Raw genomic sequence first — 26,735 nt, 5'->3', positions numbered from 1 at the left:
CTTCTCCATTGAGGACTAACACTGAGTTGTTAAGAGATTTAAACAAAATATTTGAAGGATGTCAAGTTCATTTCCATTCCATCTGTGCAATTCCAAAGTGGTAACTAATGCATATATACAATAAATAGAAGTATGCTATCCTTTTCTCAGTTTTCATTGGAGTTTAAACTATAAAAAAATGTTTATACTTTGGAGTTGTGAATCTTAAAAACACTTCCTGATCCACATAATTAAAACTGGCTAGTACATTTACATAAAAATCAAACAGCAGTTCAAGTATTTGTAAAATATCAAAACTTAATACAAGTAACTTTCTTCTCTTAAGCCTGACTTGGAAATTTTTGATGTTTTTAATTGCAAATGAAAAAGTGTTTTTTCTGCTAAGACAGTTCAGAAACAAAAAACCACAAAAAAACCAAAACAAAACCAAATCAACTTCACAGAGGATATAAAATCTTGTCCTGGTGCAAGGACGTACATTTCAGCAATAGTGTCTTTCAAAGTAGAGAAGCCAGTATTTTCTACCAGATGAGATAAAGACAAACAACCTTGTTCCTGTATAGGTTTTTTTTACTATACATGTAAGCAAATGTTAGATTAAAACTGATTTACATTTTTGTGAAAGACATTTATTGAGTACAAAAAATCCCCATTACATTCAGCCTTATTATAAATGATTACACGCAAAGAAATTCAAAAGTGTGTAAGATCAACAGTCTAACTGGCTGAAATTTTCAGAATTTACATAATTTATGAACCCTTACTTCTCAACTGTACAGTAATAAAATTCAAAAAAATACACTTTGTCTTTCCAGCAATACTAGTCAGAGGGATTCTGTGCTCATGGTGTTAATGGCAGCCCACACTTTGGCAGCTCTTAGTTTCATGATTTTAAGTGTAGGACTTCCCATATTAGCAACAAGGTGTATGGAGAAGAGAAAACCTAAACAACAAAAATTTATGCAAAGAGTTCGCTAAAAGCTGCCAGCCAAAGTTCAAGACTGCAGGCTTAAAAGTACCATTGTCCATGTCGAGGCAATGAAGCTCAGGTTCAGAAAAGCCCTCCCACACAGAAAAGAGGTTAAAACACACATGCTCACATCAGTGCTGCCTGATGGGGATGCCCTACTGTGGATTTCCAAAGCTATCAAGCCTCCAGCTGTACATCCTGGATACCCACTTCTGAGATGCTACGCCATCAGGTCAAGACACCAAGATAAAAGATCTGCAAAGTGAACTTTAGAAATTTTCCTATTGCCTTTGGAGGGATTTTATTTACTGTATCCAAGATATTGAAACAATGTCTGTAGTCTTTGTATAAAGTTAAACTACAGGTATAAACCTACAGTTTAGTTTCTGTACAAGGAAAGATGAGAAAAACATGATGAAACCCCAGCTCATTTTCATGAAACTTCTGCACACTTTTTATCACTGCCTCACTGCTGAACACTGACATTTCATGTCATAAATTCAAAGATACCAAAATTTAAAAACTGATTTGCACAAAAGAAATTTGAAATAACTTTATATACACAACAAAAAGCCTTTTTAAAGTACAAAAATAACATCTATATGCCAATTAGTTACCATGCTGTGATAGTTCTTTCAGTGCCTACACATGCAAGACTGTAATCTAGATTCAGAATAATTCTGCATCTGTAGAATGTATCAGAATATAAAAAAGATTAGTATGTGACTAACTCTTCTTATTTTCAGAATGAATATGTATTCAAAATATCTTTGTAACCAATACTGCAATATTCCAGTCTCTGCATGTATACATGTAGATAAGCAGCTTTCCTCTTAGTAGATTTTAAAATCTCCTGTACGCTGGTATCTACACAAAAAAGCTACAATGGTTTTAATGAATCTAGTTACACAACGCAATTCAAAATGTACAAAACTATAAAAAAGGGGACATTTATTGCCATGCATGAAACTTAAGTATGTTCAACTAAAAATTGCATCAAATGCAATTCTGTTAAAAAAAAAAAAAAAAAAGGACATACAAAGCCATTTACATTAACACTCTTAACATTAGATCAGCAGAATTAGCTCTGACTAAATACCACAAGGGTAAGACACATTCCTTTTGCTGGTGCCTATTAGATCTTCAAATCCATGGAAACATAAACCCAGGAATCTTCATTTCCCACAGTCAAATCAGATCATGAAATCAACTGAAAAGAGAAGTGTATTAGTTTTCTCCTTTTTCTCAATCCAATCACATATAACCTCTCATTTTGTATCAAATTATCATGAAAATACACTCTCCTTTTGCTATCACAACCCAAAACATCCCTAGAGCAGACAAATTGCTCTCTCCTGCTAATAGTGACATGTAAGCACAACACAGACACAGCAATTCTAGATAGCCATGTATCAACAAGCCACAAGAAAATGAAGTTCTTTTATTAACTCCACTAAGTGAACCTCACTTCTATGGTTCCATTTTTAGTTTCAGGGCTAGCAAAAGTCATGAAACCTGATTTTTTTTACAAATTACAAAAACCTCAGATTAGACCAAAAAACCCTCTGTCATAAGTACAGTAGATAAGGCCTGATCTTCAGCACAGCAAACTCAAAGGCAACATCATGATAACTGTAGTACCAGGAGCAGATAGAGTAAAGCTATGCATCTTTATTCCCTTTTGCCTTAGCTGACAGGTCTGCAGAGCTTGTACAACCTCATGCATTGTTATCTATGAATGTATGTGGCCAGTGCCTGAATTGAGTGCATCTTGCAGCCAAGGTTGTAATTCAAAACAAATTCATAGCTTTCAGAGTACAAGTCATTAAAAACTATCGTAACATTAATTCTAGTTATGCTTACCAAAGAAATGCGTAAGAGTAGTAGTGGTATGCTAAGAAAAGAATCCGAAGTAAGTGGTTTTTTAAAGAGGGAAAGATAAGGGAAAAAACCCCCAAACCAAACATCAAAGCTTTAGGTAAGCACTAAACTTTCAATATTATACAGGAGGGTATTAAAACTGGTGTAACAGGATGCCATACCAGGCGGAAGAAGGAAAAAAAAAAAACCAAACCACCCCAACCCAGAACATTTTCTAGTGATAGAGTCTTTACCTCTTTGACTGTTTTTTTAATGAAGTCTTTTCTGTCAGATAAATCATAACTAGGATATTTTTCATACACCTAAAAAAAAGTAAAAAAACCACAAAATAAACCTCAAATTACTTTCATTCAATGCATTGTATAAATAGAAGAAGCTTAAATGAAATTAAGGCAAAAACTGATGTGGGTACTTCTAGTACTACAACTGCCAAAATGCCCTCTGTTATTTAGGGAAAGACACACGCTTATTTTCCTGTCTTTATTTTGACCACATAAATATTTACATGGATGTACTGTTTTATGTTTGGTCACTGACTAAACTGGTACTGTAATTTTGCACATCAACAAACTGAAATGCCTAGCTTGCCATGTCACACAAATAAGAATTGTGCAGTTCTTGTTTTAAATGCTCTCTTAAGCAGTCAGATAGCCCTGCACTAGTGTAGGAAGCTAAACAATTAATGAAAAATAAATAAGCCTTGGTATTTGATAAGTAAAACTGTGATCCTTTCAAGAGAGTAACAGAAGAGTCAACATGTTTGAGTGCTATTCTACAACTACTCTTTTATTAACAGAGTGGGAGAGGACCAAACAAACAGAAAATAGATGCCAACACTGACAACCAATTCAGAGTATTTTATTTCAGCATACCAAATTTCAGACTTCTAGAATGACTATAAATATGAACAACAGTTACATTCAATTTTCTGATAAGAATAACTTCTGGTTTAATTTTCTCAAGACAACATCTGTAAAGTACCAGGAAAACCAAACTTGTGTGTTAACCAGAAAGTATCAAGGTAACTGTATTGTTTGTTTGGGTCACTTTTCCTCACCTTTCCCTTTTCTGGCCACATGGTTCCCACCTGTTCTGACTATTAATGGATTTCTTGCTGAACTGATTCAACTCACTAACTCAGCTGAGAACTATTCTGATAGCTGCTGACAGGTGAATGGACTTAAAAAGAGAACATATGAAGAATGAGTGTGCAAGGTGAGCAGCAGAAATGTCCAGAGCACAGGACGCAGCCCTCCCCTATGGACAGCAGCAAAGCTGCTGCACTATCTGAACATTTCAGGTTTTCACTGTCATACATGGCACTTGGTTTGGAGGTCATAGTGCTACTTCCCAGATAGCTAATTTTAATATTTCCCTTTTAATGCTAGTATCAGTGTTGCAGATCTAAAAATTAAAGCTCTCATCGTTACAGCTATTAGCAAGAAAATAAACTAATGCAAAAACTATTTAGTTTCTGAACAACAGTGCAGAGTATAAGCCTCCATTTCTGAAATGATGATAGAAATCCATTCCCAAACAATCCACTCACTACCTATACAGAGACTGCAAAATTGTATTTACTTACCTCTTTGCAGATTTGTTTCATTGTAACCTCCTCCAAATTTGCATTGGCCAACAAATTCTTGACAGTTTCCTTCAGTTCTTCATCTGTGGGTGGTTTCTTCAGTTTTTTAATTAAAGGTTCGTCATCTGAACTATCCTCAGACTCACTTTCTAAATATGAAGAACAATTTGGATTGTAATAGAAGGTTTTCAGTTTGTCTGCTTTCCTCCTTAAAAACAGAAGCCATCAGAACTTTCCACAAGCATCCAATCCAGATGTTTTTGTTTGAAATAGACATCTTGCTAGACCATCCATTTAAAAACAAAGCTAATGCTATCAGTACTACATTTATTTATGAATTTGTGTAATTATTGATGAACTATCAGTTTACATATCAACAAGAACTCTAAAAAGTATGGGACTAATTTAATCTATCAAACTAATGCAAAAGACTTATTACAACAATTCTAATTCAGGTATTATGACCATAAAAAAAAAAAAAAGTAATTATTTCCTTTAAAAAGGAGTTTGGATTTCTTTTTTCCCCTAGCAGTGCCAAAAACACTAGGCTCTTGTAATTTTGCAATTTAACTTTGCAAACTTACTATCAGAAACACCATGAAAACAAGTAAGAACTTCGTAAATTAAGTGAAGGAACACAGGACACTCCTACAGTCTTTTCCAGCAGAAAAGGAATTAGACCAAATGACTCCAACATCCACTCAGTTCCTCTACTGCCAACAAGACAAAATTCAGAGCAGATGCCAAACAAACTGGATAATGACTTTACAGAAAGACCTACTTTACATTTTGATTTTGGTACTGCAAACATATGCTGGAAACAGAAATGCAGGAAGAGTAAATAAGAAGTTATGAATATATTACGTTACTTATATGAAAAACACATAACATTTGTGTCTATACATATATGCTGATGACAAAATAAGGTGTACACACAACACAGCCACATTCAGTAGTCAAATTGAAAGTACACTGAGTTCAGCACAGGCCAGTTTATTCTGCTGAGAAATAAGGCTATGAAAGAAATTTAGCATAATTCTGTGCCTAAATGCTTACCCACACCTTTTCTCAAAGCACTGACAAGAAGGGGAACTAATCTGACCTGATGCTTGTGCTGTGGCATGCATATGCCAATGCTGGCATTAAATGAAGTACTTTTGTAGTATGGATATAAACTGCATTAGTAACTTGGACTACAATTGAGAAAGACTTCGCTGTTATCTCAGAGTGTCAGAGAATTTAAGGTGGGAAAGGACCTCTGGACTTCCCTGAGCCGCTGGCTCCACTCTTGCTGCAAGAGCCCTGAGTGCTGTCAGTGTTCCTTATCAGAAGTGCCCACTGCTGAACGGCCTCAATGAGTTGCCTGCAAGAACCATCTGCCCCTGCTCAGGCCCTTTTTGCCAAATGTGCTTGGGAAGACACCACTGTCCCCACCCTCAGTACTGCCATCTTTACAGAGCTATTAAGAAACTCAGTGTCTGTGTACTCTTCATGCACATTGTGAGATATGAGAAAACTGACTGCAAAAGGATGCATGGAGAAACTATATCTATGTTAACAAAAAACCCATATCAAGCTGCAGAACCAAAGATAGAAACGTGGGATATACACCACTGGGTCAACTACAAGATTTGCATAAAGCCACTGTAGCAGCCCAAACAGAACTTTACCAATGTTCTTCCAGCAAAGAATGGAAAACTTGGCTGATACTTTCAGTTTATATGCAAATAAAAACAATATATGTGCACACAGCAGAAATTACATGAAATATACCCAAACGAACAGCTTTTTTCATTAAATACTGTTTCAAGGAAAGAAACATCAAGTAGCAAGTCAACAATTTACCAAATTCCATTTTCTTTCACAATTAGGTGCAAAAGCTTGCTTTCTAATAAGCACACCAGTTAAGCTACAAGACAACATATGAAAGATTTAAAACATTTACCTTTTCTAGAACTGTTCTGATTTTTCTTAGTAGTGCTGCTGTCTGCCTTCTTGACATTTGCACCCTTCACAGCTTTCTTAGTTTTAGAAGTAATCTTTTTAGATTTTTCTCTTTTAGTTGCTTTTCTAGGGGGCTACAAAGAAGAAAATCAGAAAATTAAAATTATAGGTTTCACCGGAACAATCCGTACCTCTTTTCCATAAAGGGAAATTGTTCACTCTGAGGACAATTTACTCCAGCCATTCCATACCAACAGAGCAGGTGCAGCAAAACAGATACACTGCCTACATCCTTCTACCTGTAGTATATTAAAAGCCTAACTCTTTTAAAAAATGCTGCAATCAAAATCTCTCTGCCCAGAGAGACGGGGAATGCCCATCCCTGGAACCATTCCAGGCCAGGATGAATGAGGCACTGAGCAACCTGATCCAGTTGAAGGTATCCCTGCTCATTGCAGGAGGATTGGACTAGATGACCTTTAAAAGGTCCCTTCCAACCCAAACTAATCCATGATGTGATGTTTCTCGCCTAGCATGCGAAAAGTTACAAAGAAAGCACAAAATACGGCGAGATTCAGACACGTCAGAGAGTGCAGGGATCTTTCTAAGGCTGCCAACTATGTTGCTTACTTTAATCTAAGATACAACACCTGAAGAGAAAGACTAAGATATAAAATCCAGGAGGAATATGGAAACAAGATCCCAACCCAATGCAGTCAGGTAGGTCAGCGACTCCTACTGAATTCAAAGTTAAGTCCTAGGTATCAAATCATACACTACATGATGAAATTACAATAAAGTCATCACAAGATGATACAAGAAATGCAATCACTTACATTAGAAATCCTGGCTGCCCCAAAATGACACATAGCAAACGATTTTATAAGGTGCATACATACACCCAAGAACCAGAACTTTTGCCTTTTATCTAAATGATTCTCTAAATTCAACACACAAAGAATTTATGAAAACCTCTTATAAATTGCAGGTGTGTTCCCTTTTCTTTCAGTTAAATATCACTTACTCCCCAACTCTGTGTTCCAAGAGTTACCAACTGATAACAGTGACATAATGTTGAAAAACAAACAAAACCCCTCATTACCTCATCTTCACTTTCTTTTTCTTCTGAAGAGTCATCCTTTTCCTTCTTTTCATCTTCTTCACTACTGGATTCATCTGACAAGATCTCTGGGCACTTGGTGCGTTTTGCTTTTCTTGTTGTTCCAGAGCTACTGCGCTCTTTCTTGCCACCTTTGCTTTGTGGTTTTTTGGACTTTGGCAATGGCTGAGAGACAAGAGATGTGTGTAGTCCAAGCAGGAATATAAAAGTGAATTTTAAAACGATAAATTCTTTCAAATCACATGAAAGAATAGTAAAAAAAATATACAGGTGTCTTAACACAACCCAGGACTACTTTATGTACTACACTTAAGCCATAGTATTTTGCAGTAAGCAACTATTCACTACTGAGCTAGAGCTGAGCAAAATGAAATTTCAGTTCCAAGCTAAGTGCACCCTTTCCCTAAGCAAGCAAATCTTCAAAAGCTGGGCATTAGAGAAGGGAAGCAAGAAAGGTTCCTTCTAGGTTGTTCTTTCACCTACCAATCCATAAAAGCAAGCCTTTTCTTTTGGTAATAAATCAGCTGACGACTCGGAAGACTTAAAGGCAGGAATTTTGTCATGTCTTATGCAAACCTGCATTTTGCTATAACTCAGTGCCTGTGTCCCTAAAGCAGCATGCAGACCCCTTATTCACATCACTTACCAGTGTTTGTTGGGAACAGATTTGATTTCCTGAGCAACAGTGCAACTATTTTAGCATTACTTTCTAGATTAAAAACTGAAAGTCCAAGAAGATTAACAACAGAGTTTAGTAGTCTTGGCAGTGGCACTCTGAATCTAGTGCACAAGCATACACTAGCTAAACCAAGCTGTTGGACCCTGCAACAAATTCTATTTGGTGAGGTACAAGCGTGATAACGTACATCTGCCAAATACAGCAAACACAGGTAACATCTGACATTTGATTTTCCTGTCTTTTCATGTATCTATTCTCCTCCACCCACAAAGGAGAAGCTAATTGGTATTTGGAGATGGATATCCTAATTAGCTCCATGTGTTGAACTTGCAGTTCTGTGCACTAACAGTGTGTAATGGGTACACCCACATTTAAACAGAATTTCTATTTAAGTCTTCACCCCATTAAGGATGCCTGCAGTAGTAGGACTACTCTCTTTCAAGCAGTCATTCCTACTTCAGTAAGCTAAAACAGTAATTGTATCATCATTGGAAACAAACAAACAATGAGCAATAGAGAACAGATGCCTTTTCCATCAGAACAGAGCTACAAAAGCAAGTGCAACAACCTGCATCTCACCTTGCCTGAAGATTTTGGGTGCATTAGGAAGTTTAATATTCTGGTTACGAGCTCACTATTAACTCCTGATCTTTCCAAGTCAAGAACTTCACAGATACTTTTCAACATTGCATTTCTAAATCTGTAGGAGAAAAAAAAAAGAAAACAGAAAAAAAGAGGTTTAGTACCACATCCTAAACAGTCAACATTTGACTGCTAGAAGCTGCTGTCTGGTTTGTGCCTGCCACCTGACAATACATCTACACAATCAACTTCCAGTCTTATCTATGGTTAAGCAAAGAATCACCACTATATTACATAAAGCAAAATAAAATAAAATTCCCAAATCTCTATGTCTGTATAGTAGAATATTAAAAAAAAGTTAAAGAATCATAGTAAAAAAAAAGTATTACATTTTTTATGATCACTAGCCTGAATAGTAAAGTTCTGCAAAACACATTGACCTTTGTTCATCTTGTTCAATGCTGTTAAAATATGACATGCAAGTGTACAGTCTGGGCAGAAATCAGCCACAGAGGCAGAATAAATTAACAAACTGCTCAACAGTTTGTGTTCCACACACAGCTGCAAACAGCAGCAGAAGCTACCACAGTAACGTAAGCACACGTGGCTCTGTACCTTCATATGCAACCCAATGCAACCAGGTTTCAGAATATTTGCTGAAGACTAAACAAGTTGTTTCATATGGAAAATACAAAAAAAAAAGTGCAAAATGACTTTTTTTTTTTCTGATAAGGAGAATTCCACAATTGAACCCATGGGAAATGGTCAAAACTCCCCTCAGGAGACAGTTTGTCTTGTGGATTCCAATGTATTTGACAAACCATACTCCTGGAAAACTGCATATCTGAAGAAGAAAAATTTGGAAATTCCAAATTCTGGAAGCCTTTCCACTATCAACAAACAGGCACTAAAAACCCCCCAGTTTTAGAACATATTGTGTAGATGTTATTCTTTCATTTATTACGACTAGCTACACAAATACACAAAGTCATTTTAAACACTTTCAGTCCAGCCAAAACTAAGTTGCAGCAGCTTCTCCTGTTGATGGAAAAGCAGCTTATGAAGGGAGACAGTAAAAAAGAAAAAAAAAGTTTGTGAGACTATTTGCTACAGCAATTCTAGTATGTTTAATATATAATAAGCAGAAATGGCTTTTGATTTTGAAGGAGGAAGGTTTTGAGGCATAGAAGGATGCAGGTTTGCACCACGAATAAAGTACAATGTGTTCACAACACTATGCTTGCCCTGGGGAAATAATGCTTTCCTCTCACTTGGCAGAAGAATCTGCTAGTTAGCATGCAATAGTTAAAGCCAGGAAGGTGGGAATTGTGAATAAAATGTTCACTATTTAACTTAATACGTTTCAAGCTGTCTTAAGAGACCAGCTTGTGTGATTAAAAGGAACTCAGAAGAAAACTGTACAGCTCTAGTTAACAGCCACCTGGCTTATAGCTTAAATTTCATCTCAAGTAAAATTTTGGAAGAAAAAGAAAGAAAAAACAGAGTGCATAGCATGAGTCAAGCTATGTTAAGTATCAAGAGATCATTACTTTTTTAACATTTCTTCCTTCTTTTTATATTGGTCACTTCCTTTTTCAAATGGAAACCCACTGAACTGACCCACATTCTTCTTTAGGGATGCAACCTAGAACAGAGCACACAGATTACTTTTTTCATTGTAAGCAGTTTAAAAGATTTCAACCAATTACATTTGTTAATCTTTTATACAAGAAAAATCTGTTCTAGCATATAGCTTTCTGTTGACAAAGTTACACCTTTTAAGTTATAACCTACATGGATTATGCCTTTACTTATCTCATGACAGATAAACTACAACAATTAACTTCAGCTTCTTGTAACTGTGGTACTTTTAATAACTTACTAGTCAAAGTCACCTGCCATTTCAAGCTCATTTAGAGTGTACTGCATGATGAGTTTCAGGTTTGCAAAACAACAACATTATGAAGACTGTTGCATGCTTTGTATCATGTAATTTGTTACAAAATAGGGGTTTTCATTTTTTATTCTATAATCTGCTAGAGTAAATTTGCTTTACTAGCTTTTCGAAGTCTTACATAGGACCATGACTGTATTTTTGAACATTTTATTTAGCAGGACTGATTTTTGCATTTACATACCACCCAATTTACAACTTCTACCATTACACCTGACATCCGATCTGGGTTGAACTTCCATTGCAACAGCCCTTATAATGGGAAAAGTGCTCCCATCAAGATCACAAAAATGTATTTAAGTTCTTTGTTTTCACTTCGTCTCCTTTTACAAAAAAAAAAAAAAAAAAGAAAAAAGAAGTTAAAAGAGAACCCCAGATCTTTCAATCTTCTGAGATCTTTGTAACACTATCAAGAATAATTTGAACTCACTTTCAATACTCCTACAAATTTTGTTTCTGCTGTTTCTCCATTAGTTTATAATTTTACCAAAGCTGAGCTCCTTTTCCAAAGAGCTTTGTCCAGCACCTAAAGAAAATTTGCAGGTGGTATGTTTTATTAAAAAATGTTAATTACAAAGCACATACAAATAGGTGCATACAAGACAAGATCTGACCTTCACTATATAAAACAGCATTCTGAGTTCCCAGAAACTCTGATTAAATATAGTTTTGACTGAAACCATACTGATATGTTCTTTTTCTGAATACTTGTGGCAACAGATCATTCTTTGCCATTAAACAAACATTGCATTGGAAGCAGTGGTCTGAGATATTACAGATAGCATGCATCTGTACTAGTGCTGTTCAGTTCCTGGTTTCTACACTGGCTGCTCAAGTCTCCAATATATACAAAGATTTTTAAAAAGCTCCAATAATTATAGTAAATGTGTAGAAATAGTACAATTTAATCTACCTTAATTCCACATTTTGCCTCCATTAGAAAGGAAAACGGGTCATATTTACTCTGAAATTTAATGCACAATCACTGATACATAAACCACTCCAAGAAAGATTTGCCATTATATTTTAAGTGTCATCCTTAAATACAAAATGGACAATATCATATTTTAATTCTCTTGGGAAAATTGTTATATATAAAACCCCAATAGTGATTTTTATCACATTTATCTTTCTACTGCTTTCTGCAAACAAAGGAAGAAAAATAGGTATGCAGCAATGTATTAATACATGGAGTATTTTGATTGTCATCTGCATGTCAGCAGCTTTTAGCATGTGAATCATAAATTATTTCCAATTCATCCTTGTAAGGTAATCCACCATCGTCCCCCTAAAAAACACAAACCAATCTACATTCAAGAGACTTTCAATTTAGTACACTTTGCCACAGGATTTTTATAGGAAGAGGGTTTATAGGAGTTAAAAGAAGGAGACTTACTTAACTGGTCCTGCAAATACCCATTTTCTAAGTAGTTTGTAATAAATGGCACTTAAGAAATAGATCCATATGTGCAAATGTAAAAAACTGCACTACAAACATTTTCACTATACATGAGAACTAATGGATATACAGGACTGAAATTCTTACAGTGCCTGGCCTGTTGTAGAGGAGTTTGTGCAGGTTCCTAAGTTCGTCTGTCTTCTTTTTACTCAGAAAGAACTGTATCCTCTCAATTTCACAGAGTTTTTGTCCTTTTCCTGAAACAATTAAAATCAATTATGCTATTCATCACATTCATATATACCTATGTGTTTATAACTTAAAGTTTCTACTGTTTTTTTAAAAAGCAAAGAACTTAACTTAAAAATGGCATTAGACATTTTAATAGGTCAAACATTAAGCAGGCCTTTTCCTGTCACTTAGGCACCTTGACAGGCTCTTTACCTGCCTTACTACTTAGATCAGGGTACAAGGATTTGGCATTTCTTTCTATTCTAGTTGCTCCTCTGTTAGTAGTGGTGAGGGACTGAAGATCCTAATTCCAAGTAAGTTCAAACATCATGTAACTTTTATGATTTAAACTGATGCTACAGAATAGAAGAGGGTTTTCATATAATAGCCTTATTATTTTTAAACGGATCATGACTCATAAGTTAGGTCTCATCTACAACAAATTAGTGATTTAATCTTTTTAGAGTTTTCATTATCATTCCTGACACTCAAAATTCTTACGTGAGAAGTCAAGCTTACCTGGTGTAATTGTAAAAGGTTCCTTCTGCAGTGAGGACACTTGCATGGTCAGTCGGTCAACCTTCTTCTTCTCCCTTTTTCCTTCAACAATGAGACTCTTTTCTGCAAAAGACAGCTTCCTTAACCACAATATTCTTCACTGCAGATTTGACTGAAGTGACAGGGAAAACAAGACTGACTCTTTGAAATAGCAAACCAAAAACGGATGATGATATAACCAGGTACTATGACACTTTCAAACCTTTGGCTAATATGCCAACGTGATTCTATGGAGCTGCATGTACATAACTAGAAGTTTCTCTAGTTCATAACCACAACCCTGTATCCAACATAACCATGAAGACAAGACTGTATTTCCTAAAGGTAACTTCACCCACCATGGAGACTGCAAGACTACCCATCCTTTCAGAAACCCATCCTTGTCTCCTTTCACTGCCTTTTTCAGGTACAAAACTGACACTGTTTGCACATTCTCCTTGGATGCTGCAGTCGCTATGCACACAGCTCCACACACAGCACTCTCAAGAACAATACTATCACCAGATGGGCAAAAGCAGAGTCCAGGATGCCAGCACACAGATTCATTTCCCACTACTGGACTGGAGGAACCACACATTTCAGCAGGAGAAGAAGCACAAGAGCAGTGGGACTGTACTACACATCCCAGAGCTATGCAGAGAAGCACTCTGCAGGGCACAATACAAGTATCTCTAACACTACAGGAATATTATTCCCAGAAATTCTAGTACTGCTTACTAATGAATACATTTAGGTTGTTTCATGTATACCCTGCACATTACTGATTTAATGATACCACTCCAGAAAAAAAAGCTAAAGCTTCACCTAAACATTTCATACCAAAATCTTGATCTCAAATAATACTATCCTTAAACAGATGGGCTGTCCTGGCTTTAACATCTGAAAGCAACTTCAAAACCTGTATGAACATTATCAAAACTGGTGTGTGACTGCCAAAACCAGAGCAAAACATACACTTGTGTGTTCACAAGAAAGTTGTTTCTGAAAATTCAATTCTAATTACTCTGTTTTCCAAACTGCATAATCTGTCTTCTTTCTACTACCTTTCCTAAAGCCAAACTTCATCTCTTTCAAGGATCCAAGAGCATCAGTGATTTGGTTTTCACTGTGCCATATCACAGCTCTATTTCCACAAAAATTTCCATTGTGGAGTCTCCAGGGATCTGTTTTCAAAGGGAAAGCAAGCATTTTTGCATAGTAGTTCCTTCATCCTGTTTTGTACTCCTTGACTATCCTCCTCAATTACATGCCACAACAAAATACTTGCCTTGCTTGCTCATCCTATCATATTGCCACAATTTTTTACTGCTAAAATTAGTCAAATGGAATTTCCACTGACCCAATATAATTACATTTGGATACCCAGAAAATTAATTCTCTGTAGTTAAGTAAAGACATCTATATTATTTCCGAAACTACTGCACACTTAAAAGCTTCTCTTTTGTAAACACAGACCACTTCAGAGTGTTACTGGCAAAAAATAATTTGATAAGGGACACTACCTCCTATAATCCTCAAAAAATTTATACAACAACAACAAAATCCCTAGTATTGAAGTCTAGGATGCTGGCATTTCCTTCAGTCTTTTCTGTGATAAACCACCACCACTGCTTTTAGCGTTGCTTGTTACAGTCTACTGGGAAGCTATTATGACCCATGAGACAGATGCACCATGGAATCTCCTCAATAATTGCACAATTAGCCAAAAGTCACAGGAGACTGCATTCAGTAGCTTGACATTCATTAAAGAAAAATTTATTCAATGGAAAAACAAGTACCCTTTTCTTCTTCCTCTTCCTCCTCTTCCTCTTCATCTTCATCACTTTCCTCAGCTTTGTTTTCAGTTTCAGGTTGTTTCTCATCTGTTTTTTCTGAGGACATTGTATCTTCTTTTGATGAATCAACAGAAGACATGGTGTATGCTTCTGTAAAAAGAGTCAGGGGAAACCATCAGTAGAACAACATCCATGAAAAACACAGGAATGTTACTTTCAAACATGATCTTGTGCAGTAGAAGCAATGTGCTGGTACTGTGATGGTTCACATTCTCTAATCACTGAAGTGTTCTGCGTACACACAATACATACAATTTTTCAGAAGAAGTTGCCATCCATTCTGCAACTAGTCTGGTTAAGAACACTCTAAAAGGTTATAAATTCTTTCCACACACAAGTCTTCAAGCTGCTTTTGTGAAGCATTCGGAAACACCCACTCAAAGCAGCTGATACTGTTATCTATTAAAAACTGCAGTGTTTTAAGATATCACCATTTTACTGCACCCTGCTATAAACTTATTTCTGATCATGGTTAACTATGCATGAAGTTTCCTAGTAACTTAAACAAGTTACTTATTTAAATGGGAAATGGGAATAGAAAAATTTTTAAAAAATGTTGCAAGCAATTCAGGAAAGAATTAACACTGCTTTCATAACTCAGACAGCTGCTGCATCTTTGGGCATGAAAATACTTCCTGGTTTTAATTTGTAAACCTACAACAAAAAGGAATAAATGCTTCATACTTAGCATATTTAAGACTCTTTTCTTAGCATGTGAATTGGCCTATATGTAAACTTTAAAACTAAAATATCTTAGTTATGTATGTACCATTTCCCTACTAATAGAAAACGTCTATGCAGTAAAGCAAGATAACCATATGCTTCATTTTTTAAAATTCTAGCTTTCAAAAATTTTCACCGTTTGGATCTGGAACAAAATTTCATGTAATTAAACATTTTCTTTTTGCAATATTAAAGCCAAAACTATCTGCAAGAGATCAGGTGCAATAAGTAACTTATTTAATTTAAATTCGCTGCCTATATGCAGTATTAGCAGGTGCCAGAGATCAATGGTGTTCCAAAAGACACAAAACGTGAGTTAATATGTATTAATAATAGTACGAGGAAAATTAAAGCTTCCTGGCTAAGTCACCAAGAAAAAAAAGAATCTTTTAGGATATTACTACCAGTATTTAATTTGTAGCAAGTAATCTGGCATTCTCACGGCAATTACTGACTTTTACTTGAAGTCACGAGTAAAAGCAAGGGAAGCACTACAAGCTCTTTCCTTCCCCTTTCAATGGGAATAGAAGAGCAAAAGAAAAGTTAGAAACTTCTCAGCTTTTCACCACCTGGGTTCATGACGACGCTTTGCTTGGGAGAAAAAGGGTTCTGGATCGACCTTTACCGGGAGACGATCTCCCGCCCTCGCCTGGGGCTTTTCAGACGGGGACTCTCCCTCCACCTGTCCCCTCCTTCCCGACTTGTAAGCTGGATGCCGGGGCAAAGAGACGGCGATGGGCAGCGCCCGGTGGCGCCGGCGGCCAAGGCGCCATCGCCTCCTCGTTCCAGCCGGACGCAGGACCGCTCCGCCCGCTCCCGCCGCAGGACACCGCAGCACCCAGGAAACACCTCGGGCAGAGGCCGGGAGGGAGGAAGCTCCGGTGACAAGCGCCCCGCACACGGCATGTCCCCGGTGCGGGACGGGAGCCCTGCGGCACGGCGGCCGCGTTTTGTTTCTCCTCGTCACAGCCCGTCCCCGCTCGGCCCGGGCGCGGCGAGGCGGGACCGCTCTCGGGCGCCGTTACGGCCATGGCGGCGGGACCCACCTCAGCTCGAGCCCCGGCTCCCGGCTCCCTCCTCAGGCGCGGCGGCAGCAGCTGTAGGCGGTAGTTACTGCTGGGCGAGACGGGTCCGGGCGCAGCGACACACACACCCGCCGCCGCGGCGCAGCCCCGCAGCCACCAGCCACTCTTTCCCTTTCCCTCTCCCTCTTCCCTCCCTCCCGGAATCAACAAGGTTTTCAAAATGGCGGGTTCTCGGGCGGCGAGGAGGAAGCGGGAAGACGGCGGCCAATCAGCGCGCGCGGCCCGGCGGGCGCGGGGAGGGCAGGGGAGGGCTGGGGAGGGTGCGCGTCACGCGCGCCCGCCCGCGGTGACGTCAGGCCGCGCGCGGCAGCGGGCGCGCGCTCCCGCCGAGAGGAAGGGGGCGGGGGATGTGAGGGGCTCGAGGTTGCATTTTCCCTTTCAAAGCCGTCTGTAATTGCACCGTCTGTAATTGCAACGCCTTAAAAAAAGCTTTAAAATAAGGAATCTGCATGTCTTATCCTGCCTAAATTGGGCGGTGATTAATATACACTCCCCAGACTTCCCTTTTGCACATAGTATATGAATCGTAGTGTTTCCTAATACCTCTGGAACAGGTTGCGCAGTGAAGCTATGGATGCCCCATCCCTGGAAGTGTTCCACACCAGGTTGGATGGGGGTCTCAGCAGCCTGGTCTAGCGGCAGGTGTCCCTGCCCGCATCAGGTATGTTGGGACTAGATGATCTCTAAGGTCACTTCCAACCCAAGCCATTCTACGTTTTTAAGTATTTCGTAGTATTTGTGTTCCACATGTATCCTACTTTTACTACCAGTTCTACATGACTATGCTTTACGCGCGCCTACGATGAACAATTCCCCGGAGCGTGGCGTTCTTCCCACTTCCTCTGTTTTACTCCAGCGCGGCTCCTCCCCGCGGGGGCTGGTCTAAAGCGCCTGTTCCTTGCCGCGATTCCTTGTGTCGGATCTGGGCGCGCATCCGTGCGGCCGCGGCGCGGGCGGGATGCGGCGCCGGGCGGTCCCGCGCGGCTGCAACGGGCGCGTCTCGCTCGGGGCGCGGCTGGACGGGGGTTGCGGCCAACGGGGGGGAACGGCGGAGGAGTGAGGTCGCCTCCTTGCTCCTGCAAAATGTAGGGTCACGGGCGACCCCGGAATGAGCCGAGGGCCACTCCCAGTCCCCGCGCTGTGGCCTGAGTTTAATTTTGAAGTTTAAGACTTAGTCTTGGAGCCTGAGAGGAGGCCAGGCTGGTCTCCACGTGCCTTCAGCAGGGGTACACAGACGGTGTGTTGGAGAAGGAAAGCAGCCCGAACTAGCCAGTGCCGGTGACTTGTCTCAAAGCCGTGTTGTCCCAAGAGCAGCTTCTTGGCTAGTGTGACAAGCTGTAGGTATGTGGCTCTTACTTTGGGAGGGACCAGGTAAAGGGATAGTAAAAGAGAGGAAATGAGAAGAGTGTCACACTCCTGTGAATTGTTCATCTTAGATGCATGTAAAGCATAGTCCCATAGAAGTGGTAGTAAACCCAGGAAATACATGTAACACAATTACTACAAAATATTTAGAAACATAGAACGGTTTGGATTGGAAGGGACCTTAAAAGTCATCTGGTTCTAATCCCCCTGCTGTGGGGAGAGACACCTTCCACTAGTCCAGGTTGCTGAGACCCCCATCCAACCTGGTGTGGAACACTTCCAGGGATGGGGCATCCACAGCTGCTCTGGGCAATGTGTAGGATAAAAGTACTAGGAAAGACTACGATTTATATACTGTGTACAAAAGGAAAATCTGGGGAGTGTATATTAGTCACCGCCCAATTTAGGCAAGAGAGATGCTGATTCCTTATTTTAAAGCTTTTTTAAAGCTGGTGCAATCACAGATGGCAGTCGTTTTAAAAGGGAAAATGTAAATTATTTACCAACAATACGTAATTAGACAAGCTGATTGTTAGCACACAATAAGGAGACAAAAATATCATGGAGCCATGGGCTACACAAATGGCACAAGACAGATGTTTGAAGACAACAAACTACTTCCCATAAGATGAATAGGTTTGGATTAATTCAGAATTGTGACAGAAGACATCCAAAGGCTGTGCTGCAGGTTGTGATGATAAATTAGATCATCATTTTGTAAAGATATTTACCCAGTGGAGATGATTCGCCTAACTGAATTACGTATGTAGATATTCTCTACATACCACATTAGATGCACCTTCATCTTGAGGAGAAATAGAAGATAATGGTTTCATTGATCCTTTTAGTGAAGTCATACCACTGTAGTAGCTGACAGACCCTTAAACATAAATGGAATCCAGTATTTTAGGAATGGATATACTCAATGAAGGTAAATTTCATTTTGTCCCAGGTTCTTCCAGCAGAACTTCAACAGCTATAACTCTCTTGATTGTGTTTTTTGAAACCTCCTATGCCCTTCATAGTATCTTTTTGATTGACAAGTTTATGGAGTAGTTTCAGTATGCTGTTAACAATTTACTAATTGGTTGTTGCATCTCCCAGATAAGGCTGAGACCATACAGATTAAGAAGACTTTTCAGAAAAAATCTGCAAAGCTAGAATTTGGGAGGAGGGGACCAATTTGAAAAAAAAAAAAAACCAGATATGTTTTAAAGGGAAATTGCTAAGTACAAGAAAATAGTTTGAAACTGGTTTATCTTCCCATATTGACTATGAGTAAGTATTACAGCTGGTGGTGGGGTCCGTGGCTGTGACCCAGGAAGAGATGACCGGTCCGGGGAGATGGTCCCGAAAGGAATCGCCTTCCCAGGGTCCGGTGTCTTCCTCTCAGCTGCTGGCAGAGGAGCCCTTGCAGAAGCTGTCAGCTCCTTAGTGATATCAGCTCCTGGTTTCAGCTCAGCTCTGCAAGGCAGCCTCTAGGCCAAACCAGACCAGAGGGAGAGACGAGAAGACTCGTGTGGCTGGTTCCGCACGAAGGTAGCTTTATTGTGGGTTCCCTCCGGCGAAGGGAGGAGCCACTGAAGACCTCTCTCTCGAGGGGTTCGAGGGAGCTTGCCTTTATAGGAATACAGGGGATCAGCAAGGGGACCAATGGATTACAGAGGGTCTGGGACAGACCAATGGGTTACAGAAGGATCTGCATAGTGTCTCCCAAAGGATTGTGGGTCTACCTTTCCTCGCCATGACCCAAAGTAGTTGCCTTTCCAGGGAGTCCTGCTGGGCGATTGCAAAATCTTTTATTTCAGCAGATATCCCTCCAGGGCAGTGGCTGGGCATATCCCACAAGTAAGAATGCTCATTCTCAGTATACTGCTTTGGGATACTTTGCTGTATCAACACTTCTATATTGCTGCCTTTTCCCAGTCTGATGAAGTTCACTTAATTATATGATTTCAGCTGAGATTTGAAAGACCTGGATGGGATAGTCATATTAGCATAAAATATTAGCATTATCTAAGGTGTTCAGACAGTGTAACGAAAGGTTCTAAGTGAAACCTAAAAGCCTTGGTCCTGGAAGAAGGACAAATTGGAAAGGAGTAAGTCATTGTAAGCAGTTCTTAAGAGCTGCTTCCTATAGCCTGCTCTCCTTATTCCATCACAGAGAGGCTGCTCCTCTTCTATCACAGTCTTAATGATAGGGAACACTGAGTTTTTGACAGCTAGCTCCATCTGCAGACACCAGTTCTATAAAACATAGTTATCCTGGAGTTACCTGGGGCTCACTTTTAGACATCAAAGGGTATGTTTCTTAGACATCATAGCTCAGTAGCATTAAATGGTGAAAACTGGTTTGAGGGTGCTGTAAAAAGGGGCAGCTGCATGTTTGAGCATACATTACAAGGTTGTATTTTATGCTGAAGTGCACCAGGCAGTGCAGTTTTAAACATGGTCACCAGCCGCTGTTAATTAATAAAACCAGCTCTTTTCAGTTAGTTCAGAGCAGCTTGTATTAGCAAGCAATGTTTATTGGCTTTCGGTATAGAGCACAAAGCAATGTATGAGAAGCTTTTGGGAGCAGAAATGTAGGCTTCCCAGGATATACAAAGTCCCCCAGGGTGCCTTTATTTTATTTCCAAAGTGACCTGTTACTGCAGTGTCCCGCTGTCAGCACAGAAACCAGCAACTCTGCTGTGGGCAGAACTACAGAAAAGGTCTTCTGTGAATTGCAGAGAAAGTGCCCTGCATCAGACACTAAGTACCACTCATTTGGAACAAATGATGGGATGCTACTTTTTAGTAATGTAGGTACTGTTGCTTTCTGTTCTTGTATGAGTCATATAAATATATGTGTGTGTGTGTGTGTGTCCACACTTCAGGGTTTTTTTAACAGTCATGTGACAACATGTTTCCTAGAAATGTCAAAATGCCTGGCCTGTGAAATTCTGAGAAAATTCTGTGCAAATGCCAAGTACATCTTTATTAACACTAGGGGCAGTGTACAGCTTTTGAATCTAAGGGTTATTTAATCGCTGCTGAAAGCAGGACTCTAAATATGAACCAATAATTGCGTTAATTCATACAATTTAAAAGACGAGAACTTGAAAACTATTTGAGTAGTATGCAGTTAAGTTATGGTGTGATCAATAACACAAGCTGAGGATCTCCAAGTGTTAACTGCATTTTCGTGCAAGGTATTTTGCATTTGTTGACTGATAAGAACACTCAATTTGCACAGTGTTTCCTAAGGGGGTCCAGCATCCTGCATTCACTTCCTTTTTTATACACCATCTAAATGTTTCAGGATTAGCAGGCTATTGCATCATCCACGCTTGTCATGTCTGACCCTTAAGAAGCTTAAGGAGTTGTCCCTGTAAATACAAATACTCACAAACATGAAATGTGTAATTGATATTAATCAATCTAAACAGTTTCACTATACTTCAGAAATCCCTTTTTATGCCATGATTTGGGGTAAGTATGTGCAAGATTCAACAAAATTGTAAAGTACTAAGAAACATCAGAGGTAGACAATGAATCAAAGTAGTATATGAAGGCACGTTTTCCATCTGTGTCTGTGTTGTCAGACTGAGCTCCATGTGGGGATTTCTGTTTACCTTCAAGTTACCATGAAGTCAAATCTTACTCTGCAGGGTTTGAAAATTACAGTTTTGTGTGTGGTTGGTAACAACTACAACTCTATGTTCAGTCAAAGGATGCACAGCTTTTATGTGTTCAATGAAGTACTTAGATCTACTGCTAGATCAAATATTTAGATCTCTATGGAAGGAGCCTGGAAACTGCACAGATGACATGTAGCTCCCGCAGGCAACAACCCTATAAAACTCTGCTGTTGACACAAAGGAGAGGAGTGTAAAAGGGCTCTTGCCTTAGTGTCCCACACGCTTCTTACTATTGAGCTGTTTTCGCAGGATGGTTCCAGAGCAAAGCATGGCAAGGACAGAATCTGACCCGTGGTGAATGCTCACTCAGTTACCGGCCTCCTGCTACCTTGGGAGAGTGTTGCAATGAATAGTGAGTGCGTGGATGTGCCAGCGAGCTATGCAAATATTATGTAACTCACACTTTGGAAAAAGAAACACTGTCCATTCATTTATGCCTTAAAGGTTTGAGTCTGTAAATTTCTACTTGACAGGTCTATAGGTTTTTGTACAATTCATTTACAATTACACATTTTTGAACTCGTCGTAAATGGAAAACATTGCTGGGACTAATATACTTTGCCCTAGGAACAGTTTGCACCTAGCCCATCATCAAGTTGTGCTACACAGTGAAACTGGTGGTTTTCCACACACATTGTGTACAGGTATTGGCAACCTCTGTTTAAAAAAAAAAACAAACCACCAAAGAACCAAGGATGAGAAAAATTAAAACACTGTGGCTTTCTAATTATTTAAGGTGATCTTGGTAATAACTTATCGTCCTGACATGATATAGTGTGACGTTTTCCAGAAGACAAGAAGCTTTTCTTTCCCGAGCGAGGTCCTCCCCCCAGCAGCCGCCCGGTAGCGGTGAGACCCACCCGGCACCGAGCCCTTCCGCCGCCGCGCTCGGGACGTGGAAAATGAATTTGCCCTTTGTGGGAGGCGGCGGCGGCAGCGCTGCCTGCAGCTGCACGCCCGGGAGCGCCGCCGGCAGCGGCCTCGGCGGCCGGAGCACCCCCGGTCCCTGCGCTCGCCGGCAGTCCCCGGACCGGGAGGCGGATGCGCGACGGGGCACAGGAGCTGCTGCGAGGGCAGCAGGAGGCGAGCGCAGACAGGGGACTCGCAGCAGCTCCCCGGCCGCCCTCCCGCGGGATACCGCCCCCGGAGCGCGCCCGCCCCGCGGCCAGGAGAAGCCCACGGCCAGGCACAGGTAGGGAGCGGCGGGCGGGTGCCGGGGCCGTCCCCGGAGGGCCCGCGTAGGCACCGACCGCCACCTGCAAGGGAGCCGAGCCCTTTCCCCTCCTTCTCCCGAAGCTTCTCCACCCTCGCCTTTCAGGTGAACAGGAGGTGATTGCTGGCTCGAGGCATGAGTGTTAATTGCTTTATCTTATGCAAAAGAGGCGAACTTTTTAATTTTAACTGAAGTTCACTTTGGGACTTGCATGTGGTTCCTCTCGACTGGAAGCTACGGAATGCAAGTGTGCTCCAGGGCTAACATAACGGGATAGTGGCATTTAGTGGGGGTTTCATTTTGTATACTTTCAAGTAATATTCTGAAGCCTAACTGAGGTTTCATTTTAATTTTAGATAACATTAATGTCAGCATGTACTCTGTAAATTTGACAGTTTTAAGTTGTTTTTCTCATACCTTTTCTTTAGGTGTGCTTTGCTACATGTAAGGTACAAGTGCAACTCTACAAAAGCTTCTTAGCCTTGAAGAGACTACTGCTATGACTAATTTGCACACTTTTCAGGTTCAGTCTCTTAGTATTTATGATGAAATACATAAGCTAGATGCAGAAACAAAAAGTATCCAAGTGTTCACAGTCCATAGTTGCAACAATTACATTTATTATATGGAAAAAGAAATCCCAACTGAAGTTGTTTAAGGGTTTATACATCTGGCTGTAATATTCAATCTACTTTAAAATTCCATGTGAATTCTGTATGAACCATGCCTTCTTTTTAAACTACTGTAATTTTACACAGAAAATATTCATAGCATATTAAAGCAATATCCATAGCCTGGCTTAGACTAACAAAGTCATGAAGTTCAGTATGGAAGCAAAGTGTTTATCCTCATTTCACCTCTGTATCCTGGGTTTCTAGGCATTTCTTCTCACAAATTATGTAGTTATTCATTGTTTGACCCTTGCAGGGCTTTAACTTTAGTGAAGTGAGTTAATGCCAGGTGATCAAGTTCTATTACCAGCTACTTCAGACTTTACACCATGGTAACTTTATTTGTTTCAGAGCTGTTACTGCAGTTACCTGACCGTAACTGGAGCCTGAATTTGTTCAATAGCTTGTCATATTTTTTTACTTTGCCAGCTCAAGTTGAAGTTTTTAATACAGGATTTGTATGTAAATTGGATAAAGCACAGTTTAATTGATTCCCCTCTTTACTAGGACTTGCTGAATTGGAAATATAGGTGTAACACATGCTTTTAGTAGAGACAAGAAACCACAGTGCTGTTTTGTGTAGCTAAAAGCTATAAGCTTTCAGTCCTGGTGATTTTGTAGTGGAAATTCAGATATGACAGAACTGAAGGCTTTAGGGAAACTATTTTATGTGCACACACATAAATAAACATGCAAATTTGAGATGAGAAAGACTTTTAAAGTCTTGAAAGGATTCCAGCAATGACATTCTGAAAGAGAGACAATTTAATTATAGGAAGCTCATATTTTCCTCCCTGGTGGCTGGACTTCAGAGGCTTCACTGGTTTCTGCATCTGGCTTCCTCTTAGTGTAAGGTGGGCTCCACCAAGGCCTAGGACACCAAGGAGAGTTGCAGGAAGCCTGTAGAGAGCTCCAGGGGTTTAGCAGAGGACAGATTTACTGTTTTGTAAGTCAGGTCTTGGTTTGTTCTTGTTCTATGTTAATGCATATTTAAGGAGGCATGTAGGTAAAGTTTGTTTGCAGTATAAGAACCTAGAAAGGCATATTTTAAATTACTAATGTATGTAAAGGGAAAATGCCTTATCTTTTTATTATACAGAAATTTGGTATTCAAGTATGATTGAATAGAAGTGGATTGGCAAAGTCTTACTTAAATGTTGTTGCAATACTTTTAAGTGGAAACAAATTTTGTAACACTTATCTGAAATATCACTTTTAATAGAAGTATCCTTATTTTGGAGAAAACATGGTTTAACACCTAATTTTGAATGTGTGACTCAACTCTTTGTTACATGAAGGGGAAATTAAAGAATTAAAAGAAACATCCTGAAGTTTTTGTTGAGCTGCAGCCTAATCTAAATATTATAGAAAGGTTAGAAGTTTGTAATTGTAGATTCTGTCACTACATTTCTCCACCATGTTGCTTTTTCATTTATTATTTTTCCAAGTAAACTTTGATTGATGCCTTTTATTTAAACTTTGAAACATGATAGATTTGCACTGACATCATATGTTACATAATTCCAAGAGGTATCCATATGCAATAATGATTATGAAAAACCATGAAAAGGGAGAGTGCATTTAGGCTGAGAGGACTGAATCACTCACCACTCTTTCCAGTGGATGTACTGGCTGAAGAGGCTCATCATTCTGAAATGTGCTATTGTATAGTGCATTCAAATGATGTGGCAAGGTCTGAAAGCTGTGAAACTAATCATTCCTGACTAGCAGCTGTGGACATAGTGATAAAAATTTCTTTCTTACTGGAGCTTAAAATAAAGACTGCACCTTGGTAATTACCAGATAAAACGATCTGGCTTGCAGGAATTATATATAATAGGTAAGAGAAAATTCCCCATGTTAAAACGTCAGGTGGATAATTTTGCTTGTAGCAAGTGGGAATGAAATTCAAGGACACGTATTAACTTTGGTATGGTATAAAGGAATGAAGATGCTGGAGCAGGAGTGATTAGAGATGCTACTATGCAAAAGGAAAGGTAGCTGGATATTTACTGGGAAGGCTAGAGCCAGTTCTGCAGAATTTGACTTCTCCCAGATTTTACTCTTAGGACTTCAGCCATTCTTTGTGGAGGAAGACACTGACTTAAGTTCACACTGATCTTGAATGGCTGCTCAACTTTTTTTTCTGTGCAGAAGAGAAGCTTGTAGTTGTAAATTTTATTGTTCCTTTAAACAGACTTTTCATATTTCAGTCCTTTTCACATGACAACAACAGATACATTCTGAAATCTTCCTAGTATAAAGTAGGGTATTTACATGTGCTCATGGATTTTAGAAAACATTTGCTCAAGATTTAAATATGTTTTACCAAATATTGCTTAAATCTTCATCTTTGAAAAAGTGGAAAGGCTTTTTCAGTATGGAACCAGAAGTTTCAAGTCCTACATGTATGAATCTGATAGTCACATCCTGTATGATCAAAGACAAATTAGTGAAGGTTTCTGTACCTGGGCTTTGTAGGTATAATATGGAGTAAATAATTACACATTCACAGAATATTCTGAGTTGGAAGGGACCCACAAGGATCATTGAGTCCAGCTGTTAAGTGAACGGCCCATACAGGGATTGAGCCCACAACCTTGGTGCTGTTAGCACCATGCTCTAACAGGGATATTCTGAAGCCTGCTCAAAAAATGAAACATTGTGTGATGTCCAGTGAATGGAAGCTATGTAAGTTCTCAAAATGGTTAATGGAATTGTATATTGTGTTTTAAGTCATGCCTGTAAAGTTGGGCTAAGCCTTTCTGGTCAAAATACTCAAACACAAGAGTATCCACTTACATGGAAATCAGTACTTTAGTATCCTATTTATTTTGCAGATTATATCAATACACTATTTTACTTGATGTAATTCTAAAAATTAGATTGCTCTGTAAAATACTTTGGTTACAGCAATCCCTGTACAAGTCCAAATTATTGCAGGGATGTCACAGAAGGCAGAATTTGAGTATTGAATTGCCTGAAGGTGAGTGATACCACTTCTGAAATGTGGACGTTACAAATAGACTTTCCAGGAATAACATCACATCGCTACCTACATGCGTCTGTGGGTAGCTGGTTAAGCTTTTCCAGAAAATTTACAGACTAGCTAAGTAAAATTCTTAAACTAGTTGGAATTTGCCAGTTATTGTCTCTAAGTGAAACCACCTCCAAAACACTAAATTTGGACTAGTTGCTCAGGTAAAGTCAGTGGTTTTTTTTTTTTTTTTTTTTTTTTTTTTTTTTTTTTTTTTTTT

At 39.3% G+C, this 26,735-nt stretch overlaps 2 protein-coding genes across 2 annotated transcripts in view; one reads left to right on the top strand and one right to left on the bottom strand.

Moving 5' to 3' along the window:
- Positions 1-552: 552 nt before the first annotated feature.
- Positions 553-16,698, bottom strand: DEK (DEK proto-oncogene). Its single transcript, XM_042049218.1, has 11 exons — positions 16,508-16,698; positions 14,682-14,828; positions 12,865-12,966; positions 12,262-12,371; positions 10,312-10,406; positions 8,759-8,879; positions 7,483-7,665; positions 6,382-6,514; positions 4,437-4,585; positions 3,085-3,153; positions 553-2,180 (listed from the first exon to the last, which is right to left on the bottom strand). The coding sequence occupies exons 2-11, from the start codon at positions 14,815-14,817 to the stop codon at positions 2,169-2,171; spliced, it is 1,110 nt and encodes a 369-aa protein (XP_041905152.1). The 5' UTR covers positions 14,818-14,828; positions 16,508-16,698; the 3' UTR covers positions 553-2,168.
- A 921-nt stretch (positions 16,699-17,619) lies between these two features.
- RNF144B (ring finger protein 144B) overlaps positions 17,620-26,735 on the top strand; it is a 96,911-nt gene continuing 87,795 nt past the window's right edge. The window contains exon 1 of the mRNA XM_042049060.1: positions 17,620-17,887. The gene's annotated coding sequence lies outside the window, so the exon portion shown is untranslated. The remainder of the gene's footprint in view (positions 17,888-26,735) is intronic.

This window comes from Corvus kubaryi, unplaced genomic scaffold (assembly GCF_017639235.1).
Source record: "Corvus kubaryi isolate FWS band 111438036 unplaced genomic scaffold, C.kubaryi_AGA036_p1.0 69, whole genome shotgun sequence".
In the NCBI taxonomy this organism is placed as follows: domain Eukaryota; kingdom Metazoa; phylum Chordata; class Aves; order Passeriformes; family Corvidae; genus Corvus; species Corvus kubaryi.
This window is presented reverse-complemented; position numbering and strand designations above follow the sequence as displayed.